Source organism: Loxodonta africana, chromosome 12 (assembly GCF_030014295.1).
Source record: "Loxodonta africana isolate mLoxAfr1 chromosome 12, mLoxAfr1.hap2, whole genome shotgun sequence".
Lineage (NCBI taxonomy): Eukaryota > Metazoa > Chordata > Mammalia > Proboscidea > Elephantidae > Loxodonta > Loxodonta africana.
The window spans coordinates 95,971,865-95,983,237 of record NC_087353.1 but is presented as its reverse complement, the minus strand read 5'-3'; the positions used below and the strand labels follow the sequence as shown (position 1 = coordinate 95,983,237).

General features: G+C 48.6%; 1 protein-coding gene across 3 annotated transcripts in view; it reads right to left on the bottom strand.

The window, feature by feature from the left end:
• Positions 1 to 4,897: 4,897 nt before the first annotated feature.
• Positions 4,898 to 11,373, bottom strand: part of WIPI2 (WD repeat domain, phosphoinositide interacting 2) — a 57,104-nt gene continuing 50,628 nt past the window's right edge. The window contains exons 8-12 of one of the 3 annotated variants that reach the window (XM_003416506.3): positions 11,259 to 11,366; positions 9,056 to 9,220; positions 8,089 to 8,196; positions 7,103 to 7,233; positions 4,898 to 5,796 (exon numbers count right to left, since the gene is read on the bottom strand). In XM_003416506.3, the coding sequence (XP_003416554.1) occupies positions 5,684 to 5,796; positions 7,103 to 7,233; positions 8,089 to 8,196; positions 9,056 to 9,220; positions 11,259 to 11,366 (625 nt within the window). In that variant the 3' untranslated portion in view covers positions 4,898 to 5,683. Of the gene's footprint in view, positions 5,797 to 7,075; positions 7,234 to 8,088; positions 8,197 to 9,055; positions 9,221 to 11,258; positions 11,367 to 11,373 lie in introns of all 3 variants that reach the window. The other 2 variants (XM_003416507.4, XM_010596267.2) reach the window with 2 other exon arrangements.

The window sequence follows — 11,373 nt, the reverse complement described above, 5'->3', positions numbered from 1 at the left end:
TCCAACCTGTAAGAGGGAGATGTCGGCACAGAGGAGACACCTGGAGAAACAGCTGCCAACCTAGCACTGCATTTTAAGTAATACTTCAACCAAAAAATGGTATGGCAAGAACACAAATAAGAGTAAGTTTGTCTATCTCCACCCCATTACAAGGTCACCCATTTTGACCAACCAAATCCCACAGCTTCAGGAGGTCCAAGAGGCCTGACGGGCTTCCTTCTATCCACCCCGTGAAGTTCAGGTTCTTAATCTCTCAGACAGGGCAGAGGGTTCTAGCAGATGGCACCACAGGGAGGAGGAAACTCAGTTCTGAATGAACACCCGCACACAAGATTTCAGTCTGCCTTCAGAAGTCTCATGTTCTGCTATAATATTCTGAGTAGAACTACGATGTATTTAAATATGGTACAAATTAAATGCATGGCCTGTGACTTGGCAATAAATCAATGGAAAAATCAGAATAACAGCACAGATTTAATTTCTTAATGCAGTTATAAAACGCTAACAGCAGTGGGCTTTCAATCAGATTTGGGAAGAAGGTAAGCACACTTACCCGGGCTTAGACACACACACTGCCACACGCTGACACACAGATACTGACCCAAACACCCTCTCAGACACACGCATATACACTGTGAGACATACACCCACTCACACATACCTTCTCAGATACATACACATACACACTCTCAGACACACATCCTCAGAACACACAAACTCTCAGACACCCCCCCAGATACACACACTCTCTCTCACTCAGACACCCCCCCCCCCAGATACACACTCTCTCACTCTAGCCACACACACAACAGTTTCCCCTAAAAAGCCAACTCAATAAGGGATGTAACAGAGTGTAGGGGTGACCAAATCAGAACAGTCCCTTTCAGTGCTGAGCTTTAAGATGATTTCGTTTCTCCAAATTAAAGACTTGCCTAGTCAGATGCTGGGAAAGGGCTGGAAGAGCTGGCCACACCTCAAAACCCACTGATTTTTTTGTTCTGCACAAATCCACTGGGTGAAAAGGTCCACTCTGGGCCCAAGGGTATGATGACCTGGAAAAGAACTAGACAGAAGAAAAATCTGTCTGCTGGGCACACAACTGTCATCCTGTGTTTTCGGCAAGAAGTTTCTCTCACCAAAAAACTCATTGCCATTGAGTTGATTCCGAACCATATCGATCCTACAGGACAGAATAAAATCGCCCCACAGAGTTTCCAAGGGGCGGCTGGTGGATTCTAACTGCCAACTACTTGGTGAGCAGCCTTAGCTCTTAGCCACGCCACCAGGGCTCCAAGTTACTCTCATACACACCCAGAATCCCACATAAAACACTCTTCCCAGATGGCAGACCAATGGCTTGAGTGCACTTTATTTTCATACCACTGACACCAAAATAAAAGCGAAAGTTTCCAGCCTTATAGTCCATCTTGAATTTTGAAGTTTGAGGTATACTTAAAGAGCAGTCCCTGGGCAGCACAAACGGTTAAAGGTTGGCTACTAACCAAAAAGTTGGCAGTTTGAATCTACCCAGAGGTGCCTTAGAACAAAGTCCTGATGATTTCCTTCCAAAAGGTCACAGCCATTGGAAACCCTATGGAGCACAGTTCTACTGACCCACGGGGGTCACCATGAGTCGGAACAGACTCCACAAGGGTTTTGTTGTTGTTGTTACGCTTGCTTGTAAAATAATGTATTTGGATTTTGAGCTGTGCTAGTCACAAGTGCCACAAAGACATTTTAGACCAGTGGTGCTGTCATCCCCCTGCAAGCAGTCAGATCCACACAGCTCTGAGCCAGGGGACAAACGGAACACACCAATCAGGGCTCACAGAACTTCCTCATGCCGACTGACCAGCTGTTACCACGACCAGGCATACACAGCCGACATTTTCCCAGCCCTGCCTGCCCGGTTTCCTTTGCCTAGCTGTGGCCCCATCAGCATTCCCACATATTCTCTCCTCCCTAAACAGCTGTGACTAGGAAGGAGCACTTGCTCCCTGGCAGGGCCTGTGGTGGCGGGGCTCCCGGGGGCCTGCTGGGGTGGGAGTAGGGGGAGTGAGAAGGTGGGGTTCATGTCCTCATCCCAGCCACGTTCCCCTGGGTATGGAACTTCCTGTGGGCCTGGGAATGGGGCTTCCTGTGGGCCTTGGGGGGAGACCCCGGGGTCCCTGTTGCCTCAGACTTGGTGGTGAAGGGAGTGGCCATAGTGTGGCCATTTGACTACTGCGACTCCTAATGGCAATGGAAACATTGCTTAGTCTGGGAATGGCACCTGTCCCAGGCCCACGAGCTAAATCTAAGACAGACTCAAGCAGTCTCTAGTCACTGTTTTTAGTACGAAGGACTCGGAAGGGCAGGGACAAAACGGAGCCACACACAACCACAGATATGAATGTGACTTGGTAGTTGTGACCTCGTTCCCACCCAGCTTTGCGCTCACACACCAGTGCTGAATAAAAACCATCCATTTACTTCCACGAGTTTCTGTTTGAAAGTTTATTGGGCGCCCCCTGCAGGCCAGGCCCTGAGCAGGGCGCCCTCGGTACACATGATCACAGTCGACCTCACAACAGCCCTGTGAGGTAGGATCGTTCCTATTTTGTTCACCCAGAACCCGGGACCCTGGTGTCCCCTGGTCACATCCAGAACCTGGAGTCACTAGGTCTCACAGCTCGTCGGACGGTCGTAGGACTGATCGGAATTCAGTCCTCTCTGACCCCAGGTTCAAGCGTTTTAGAAAATACAAAATGTTTGGTCCCAACTCACACTTGTCCATGAAGTAAGTTGCTGGGCTTTTATCCCACCTCCCTCCCCACCCCCGCGACCCCATAATCCTCATTGAAGTTTGGAAAAATAGGATATAAAAAAAAAAAAAAAATCAATATTGGTATACAGTTTGGAGTCCAGCAAATTCTGTGTGGTTCAGCTGGCGTCCCCTTTCATCTATGTTTCTGGCAGGTGGTAGGACTTCCACCACGGACCGCGTCAGTGGTTCCCACTCCCCCTCCTCCTTCCCATCTTGCCACAAGGTCTTGGGCCTGCAGCTGATGCAGGTACTAACCCACAGGGGAGGGGTGCCAGCGGCCATCCTCACTGTGGTCAGTCAGCAAACACACACAAATCCCCTTCCTGGTCCTCAACGAGAATCCTGAGCTCTCTCTTGCTGAGTGGACAGGTTGAATCGGACTGAGACAGGCAAAGCTCCCAAGAGGACAAGCTGCTGGCGTGGCCCTGTGCTTACCTACCTGCCCAGCTCTGCCCGGGGCCACCTACAGAAGAGGCTGGGACCACAGGCCATTAGAGACCAGCTTTTCTAGCCGCCTCATTATAAGGTTGAGGAAACGGAGGCCAAAAGAGAAGAGTGAATTCCAAATATCTTCTAAGACTACCAATTCCAAAGATGAAAGTACATACCTTTTGACCATAAGAAACCTGGCAAAATAGATTTGATTCCCCAAGTTACAATTGTAAAGTTAACAGGCAGGCACCAAAATTAATAATATTTTAACACAAAACATGAAATGCGCTTCTCTCTTTGGTTGTCAGGAAACCCTGGTGTCGGGCTCCACATCTCTATCGTGAATTCTTTTGACATTTTTCCCCCCTGTTAACATTCACTCTGGCCAAATGTGCCACCTAAGAGCTGGCATCCAACACCTTGCTCTAGAGAGACATCGAGAGAGAGAACTTCTTCAGGTCCTACGCCATGAGACTCTGGCCTGATTGGGACTGTGTTCTGCTAAGGCCCTTCTGATTCTTCTGGAACAGAAATACCCTAAAAAGGCTCAGCAGATCCTTTCAGTAGCAGGGGACACTGCTGTGGATCTCATTCTGTCAGACCTAGGGCAGACACGCTAGAGATCCTAATTTAAAGAAAAGTCTCCTTTCACCTCTGCCCAACAAAATGCTTCCTGTTGCTACCATAAGCAGCTCTTCTGGAGACTTCCTGGGCCGGGCACACACTTGCATTTAGGGTTTCACTGGAAAGCCAGCCACTTTATAAGCTGGCCCCAGGAACGTGGATTGAACTTAAAGGTCAGGACCACTTAACGTCAGGTTGTCAGGAACTTAATGTCAGGCTGTCAGGAACATGTCAGGCTGTCAGGAACGCTGCAGTTCCCCTTTCTCTTTCACAAGCTACGCAGTGAGGACTACCAAGACACACACACAAAAGCCCATTGTCGCTGAGTCGATTCCAACTCACAGCAGCCCTATAGGACAAAGTAGAACTGCTCAGTAGGGTTTCTAAGGAGCAGCTGGTAGACGTGAACCAAGACCTTTTGGTCAGCAGCCGAGCTCTTAACCACTGTGTCACCAGGACTCAAAGGATGACCTGAAAACTAGCACCTCTGATCCTCGCTTCTGTTCAAAGGCCTGGGGAAGTGAAAAGGCAGGGGTGAGCAGAGCGTTTTGCTTTTTTTTTTACCTATATCCTTAGCTTCCACTATTCCAAAAAGCTGACAGCCTTCATGCCATCAACTCCACTATAATTCCCGCATGGATTTAACCTCTCTGTGTCTTGGTTTGGAATGCAGAGCTTGAGGTATCTGAGGTTGTTTTGATCCTGTGAAAATGAAAAGGGAAGCTAGGCAAATACTAAAACTTGTAACCACAATCTCTCTCTCACCACTTTGCCGAACAGATTTTGTAAGATTAAAATAGAAAAGGCACATAAACACCTGGGGAAGTAGGTGTTCCCAGCCCACTTCTCTCTCGGGTTTCTAGCTCTCTCCACCACGCTGACCTATTGGAGGCGCCCATGACAGGCAGGTGAGCTCAGGTAAGGAGACAGTTCAGCTACCCATCAAATTTTAACTCTGTTTTCTTGGTTAAGAGTAGCTACAAATGTTCCTTTAAAAAAAAAAAAAAAAAATCACACAATTATTGAACAGGAAGATTAAAGAAAAAGAACAGATCATTTAATTATACAAACGAGACCACTTCCTTCCCTCCGGGTCTTCCCAGACATCCTTTCCGGTTTGCTTGCTGCCAGAGGGAAGGCTTTTCATATCATAGATCCCCTCTCTCACAGTACCCACACAGAAAGCAAGATCAGACACAAAATTGAAGTTCATCGCGGAAGAAATCCCAGGATCATCCAACTTGGAAAGAATTTAACAAAACAGAATAGGGAAGAATGGTCCAGGTGGGGGTGCATGGAGGGAGGCTCTCCTCTGGCCTCCGGCTGCCTTGCACACTGGCCAGCCCCTTGCAGGGGTCTTGGACCTGTCATGGCAGAACCTGCCTCACTGACCAGACCGTGCTGTGTGACACCACTCTGTCTGTCCACTCACCAGTATATACATCTATGAAACCCAGACAACTTCCGTTTGCTACGACGTGGCTTTTCGCTCTCCTACGCTAGCTTGGCACATGAATGCATGCAAAGCAAGGAGGGTTCAAGGGCTTCACCAAACAGTCATTTTTGGCAAAAAGAGAGAGAGAGAGAGAAAAAAAAAAGCAAATATCCCAAAAAGCTAAAATTCATAAGCAGAATTAAAAGCCACTGAAGTGAAAACAATGTATTTTCTCAACAGTATGGAATTAGACTACAGCTACGATCTGTTTTTAAGTCTCTGCCATCCTCTCCCCCTACTCAGGTCAAAGTTCACAGCAGCACAACACCAAGTCCTCTCTCGACCTGGTGTTCTCTGCATCTGGGGTCAGAGTTCACAGGTCAGGCTCAGTCTGTCCGAAGGATCATGGGAGGATGTTCGCTGTCCTCGTCCAGTCGCAGGGCACCAGCCTCTTCCTCCAGACAGGCGCCGCCCACTGCACCCAGGTCGTCTGTGTAGGCTGTAAAGAGACCATGAGGTCACATGCAAAGGCCTGGGGATGCAGGACACACATTCAGCAACACGCCTGGAGCTGACTTTGGAATATCCCTGAGTGTCCCTGGTTACAGCCCATGTTGAGGCATTCTAATTTTAATCTCTCTTCCGACTGACAAGGGGCCCTGGTGGCACAACAGTTAAGTGCTCAGCTGCTAACTAAATGCCGCTCCTTGAGAGAAAAGACCGGGACACGTGCTCCCATAAAAATTATAGCCTAGGAAACCCTATGGGGCAATTCCACCCTGTTACATGGGGTCGCTATGAGTCAGAATTGATTAGATGGCAATAGGTTTGGGTTTTTTTGGTTGTTGTTATTTTAAGGTTTTTGCAGCTTAGGCAGCTCAAGATGATATTTATGTCAAAAAGATGCCTGCACAGTAAATAGGGGCTGGTTACCATGCTTAGCTGCTAACCGAAAGGTTGGAAGTTCGAGTCCCAACCCAGAGGTGCCTCGAAAGAAAGATCTGGCAATCTACTTCTGAAAAATAAGGCACTGTATATCCCATGGAGCACAGTTCTACACACATGGGGCCACTGTGAGTCAGAGTCAACACCATGGCAACGGGTGGTAAACAGGCAGGCTACAAGCTTTCTTCAGTGAACAGGGAGAATGGACATAACTCTCACACTGGTGATGGCTGCTCAATATTGATGCTATGAGACATACAGCCGTTTGTTTACATGAAAGGGCTGCTTCACAGTGGTGGTGAACAAGTGCTGGCTCAGGTGCGAGCATAACTACAGGGTCTCCAACTTAAGTTTGACCTGATTGCTTGGAGAAAGACATCTCATTTTGGAGTAGAAATGTCACAGCCTAAATCACCCATGTCTGTTCATGTGGGTGCTGGAGAGCTTCCACAGAAGGACGTCAGCTCTGAAGGTGGGCACTGTGCCTGCCCTGGTTACCGCCACAGCCCCCCACCCAGAGGGGACCTTGGTGTTACAGACGTACACCTGCTAGGTGAGGCAGGTGGGAGGGGAAAGACCAAAGACAAAACCACCTCACAGACACAGAACTTTGGATAGTATTTTAGCAGAGAAGTGGCAAGTCTTGGGATAATTAGCACACAAATGAGACTGACCTGCGATTATTTTTAATTCAGAAACGAAGAAAATGAATTATAAAGCCTGCCTAGGTTCTGAGAACTCCCACGTCCCTTCCCCAGCCACTCTGGTAAGAAGATTTGGTTAAAAGCACCAAGTTCAAAAAGTAAAAGAGGTAGGCTGCCAGCGTGATTTACCTTCCAGGTGAGTGTCACACCCCTTACCAGGTCTCGTTGGGGACGGAGGCACATAAGTACCTTTCGCTATGGCTGTGCTATACGGCTGGGTGACTAAGGGGCAGTCGTGGGATGCAGAGTCTAAGATCTCATTGGTCGTCTCCATGCTGCCATCCAACCTAGAAAAGGCAGAGGGAGATAAACACCAGACTCAGTCAGGACGGGCCCAGGGACACGATTCTCAGCAGCCACAGGACAGAGGTCACTCCACGCAGGGCACTCAGGGTGCCCACCACCCTAGGAAGGCTTCAACATCATCCCGTGTGCCTGCTCACTCAGAGTTCTACATGGAAGGTCTAAGCCAAGGTATATCTAACAAGACCACCTCACTTCATCTTTATTTTTAAAAAATTATTCTCTTTTTACTTCATTTTTTAACTAAAGAGAACATTTCTCTATAAAAAGAAATCTCTCCCAGTTCTACCCCAATTATGAAACAATTGCTGCATTGTTGTTAGGACTTCTGAATAAAAAAAGAGGCTGTAAAACAGAACCTCCAGCAGCGCTCCCTCCCAGCTACCCAGCACTGATGAAACCAGCAGCCTCCCTCTTTCCAATGAGAACGCATGCCTCTCAGAGAGCCAACCCTCGAGAGCATGCGCTGTGGTGACACCACTGTGTCCTTGCTTCGGGATGCTCAGGCTGGGTTCTAGGAAGAGGGCCTGGGGCTCCCCCTTTCCACAACTAAGAATGGGTGTGGTGCACTGCCCTTCTGCTCTCATCCCTGCCCCAGCCACTAGACGGGGCCCCGGGCTGTGAGGGTGGGGAGAACAGCAGTCGGCATCTTCCGGAGCACCAGCAGGCAGAATCAACTCTCTCTGCGAAAGTGAAGCTCAGGAGCCACCTAGACCAGCCACCCTGGCAGTCCTCTTCGGAGTCACTGGGTCCCAAGGAAATGAACAGGCACAGAGGTTCCCGGGCTGAGGACGCGACAGGCGGCACACAGAGGTGAGGCTGAGGCCATGCAGACTCACTTATGCTGCTTCATCAGGGTGCATTCGCCCCCTTCCTGGGGGTCCAGGTTGTACATGTACAAGTACCCGTCAGACGCGCCCACCAGCAGTCGGGGAATCTTCTGAATTCTAGTGAGAATAGAAAGCAAATTCCAGGACCACAGCATCCACAAAAAGCATCTGATTAAACCAGCAGCCTCGCTTTGGCATGGCTAGGGAAGAAGCCCCACCTCAGTGAGCCTCGGCTCTAGTTTCCTGAGTTCCATGTTTACGATCTACAGATAAGAGGGCAACGATCACACGCTCCATGCTATGTAAGACTCGGACTGGCAAGGCTGAGGACGCGCTTGCTGTGAATAAACACCGATCCTGTGGGCGGAGGCTGGGGCGAGGCCAGCTTCGTGGCTTCTCTGATTGCTACAGGTAGATAGATATTTTAGAACTTTTTAGCTATGCTAGTCTGATCTGATAGAAAGGACAGAAATAATGTTTACAAGGCTCATGGAATCACGAAACTGCTGAATTGGAAAGGTGGTCTTTTCCTTGGCCAATCCCAGTGAATTCATTAGATCCCACCCATGTGCATCCCAAGCCTGCACCCTGGCGCTAGAACAGGGCGTTGGAGCGTGTGAGATGGCTGCTTCTGTTGGCCAAAAATGGTTCAATATGGGCAACTTCACAGTTTGACTTAATGGCTGTTTTTCATTAATACAAAATACTTTCCACAGAAACTGAGAGGAAGATGTTGTGGAACTGAGCAGACCACCACAGAGGAGGCCTTCACATGTGATCACTGCACAGGTGTGTTTGCTGGTTCTCTTCCTCCACAAAGCCCCGAGTTCCACCCAAGTTCTCCTGGGTCGGGAGACATGCCAGCGGTCCCACACTCCTCTCTGGTGTCCTGTAGCAGCCACCCTGACACGACCTCTCTCTGACGAGTCGGTCACAGCACAATGGGTCAGGAAGGTCAGTGCTGTGCTCTACTCACGTGGCTAGTGAGCAGATGTTCTTGTGGCCACAGAAGGGCAGGCGGACGGTGGCGAAGGCTCTACCCTGGTTGAACATCTCTGTGACTTGTGAGGGCAAGTAGCTGGTGGAAGCCATGAGTACTTTGCCGAAATAGCCAGTCCAGGTCGTGGGCTCCTCCTGGGGTCTGCAAGAAGGACATCCGCTCAGACAACAAAGCTACACACATCACGATGAGAAGGACCCACGGCCCCTCCCACAGAGATAAGGGTCAGCCCTGAGACCTGAAGGAGAAATCACCTACATGCCACGAAAAGAAGGGCCGAAGAACAGACACAGAGACCCCCTGGGGCCATGCTCCTGAGCACACCCTCCTGGGAGGTGAGGGAGAAGCCCTCTCGAATCTCAGAACGATGCAGGACCATGCTTCCTAGAGGTCATGTTCATGGTAAATGACTGTTGTTGGGTGCCACCAAGTGAATTCCAACTCACTGCAACCCCACGTGACAGAGTAGAACTGCCCATAGGGTTTCCTAGGCTACGGGAACAGATCACCAGGTCTTGTATTCCATGGAACAGTTGGTGGGTTCAAACCACTAACCTTTAGGTTAGCAGCTGAGCACTTAACCGTTACGCTACTAGGGCTCCTTGGTAGGTCATTAGGCTCCCCTTTTACAGCAAAGGTGAGGACGTTAGGGCTAAATTTATAAGCCCCTCTAGATCTTTCTAACAGTAAGTCTCCAAAATCTGTGGTATCTTATGAGTACCAATCTTAAGTCAAGCTGTTATTTTCCTGTAGCCCATTTTGTAGTTGTTATTCACCGTGTGTATATTTTCTAAGTTATTTTAAATACTTCTTGGAATAAGAGAGAGTATAAATAAATAATACTGATCCCAATGGGATGGTCATTTTAAAATTTAAGAAAAGATAAGAAACCCCTTCACCACCCATATTCATTACTGTAGTGCATAATTTAAATCAGCTGCTTTAAAAATGAAACCAAGCTCATCTCCTGGCTTACACACAGGCAGGTTCAAGGAAACGCGGTATTGACGCCAGTGGCCAGCTTGCTGAAGATGCTTCTGTTTGTAAGTGTCAAGAGGCAGGCATCTGTACGGACCAGAAGAGCTCTCTCTCCACCCTTACGTGGTTCAAGTTTCTCCCCACCCTTCTCTTGGGCAGCCTTCCCACATTCAAGCATCAATTTAAAGGGCAGAAATCCATTTTACTGCTGAGCCTAGATTTGATGGCACTTCCTCTTTATTGATAGGAGCCCTGGCGGCACAAACGCTAAGCACTCCGTTGCTAATCCAAAGGTCGTTGGTTCGAACCCACTAGTGGCTCTGTAGGAGAAAGACCTGGTGATCTGCTCCTGTGAAGATTACAGCCTAGACAGCCCTATGGAGCAGCTCTACTCTGTCACATGGGGTCGCTGTGACAGAGAATAGACTGGATGGCACCTAATAACAACATTCATTACTGGCAAACGGTGTCAAAAAACAGGACCATTGAGCAGCCATCTACGATACTCTGCTGGTCTCACCCAGTCTGGAGCAAGGAAGAATGAAGAAAACCAAAGACACAAGGGAAAGATTAGTCCAAAGGACTAAGAGACCACAACTACCACAGCTGCCAGCTGGCTAACCCCAGCACAACCAGATGGTGTCTGGCTACCACCACCAACTGCTCTGACAGGATCACAATAGAGGGTCCCAGACAAAGCTGGAGAAAAATGTAGAACAAAATTCTAACTAACATACACACACAGAAAAAATACCAGGCTTACTGGTCTGACAGAGACTGGAAAAACCCCGAGAGTATGGCCCCTGGACATCCTTTTAGCTCAGTAATGAAGTCACTCCTGAGGTACACCCTTAAGCCAAAGATTAGACAGCCCCGTAAAACAAAATGAAACTAAATGGGCACAGCAGCCCAGGGGCAAGGACTAGAAGGCAGGAGGGGACAGGAAAGCTGGTAATAGGGAACCCAAGATTGAAAAGGGGAGAGTGTTGAGATGTCAAGGGGCTGGCAACCAATGTCACAAAACAATATGTGTACTAATTGTTTAATGAGAAGCTAGTTTGTTTTGTAAACCTTCATTTAAAGTACAATTAAAACAAAAAAACAACAACAATAGGACCAGGTCTGCAGTTATATTCTCATCCAGGCAGTAAACGCTGGAGAAGTGGTTTTGGTTTTCAGTGGACACCTCTTTGCCACTCACTTTTCCTTCACAGTCTCGAGTTTGAAGATGTGCACAGTTTCTGTGTTGCTGGACGCGGAGAGGAACATGCCATCCATGCTGAAGGCCAGTGAGCAGATGCTGACACACCTGGGGA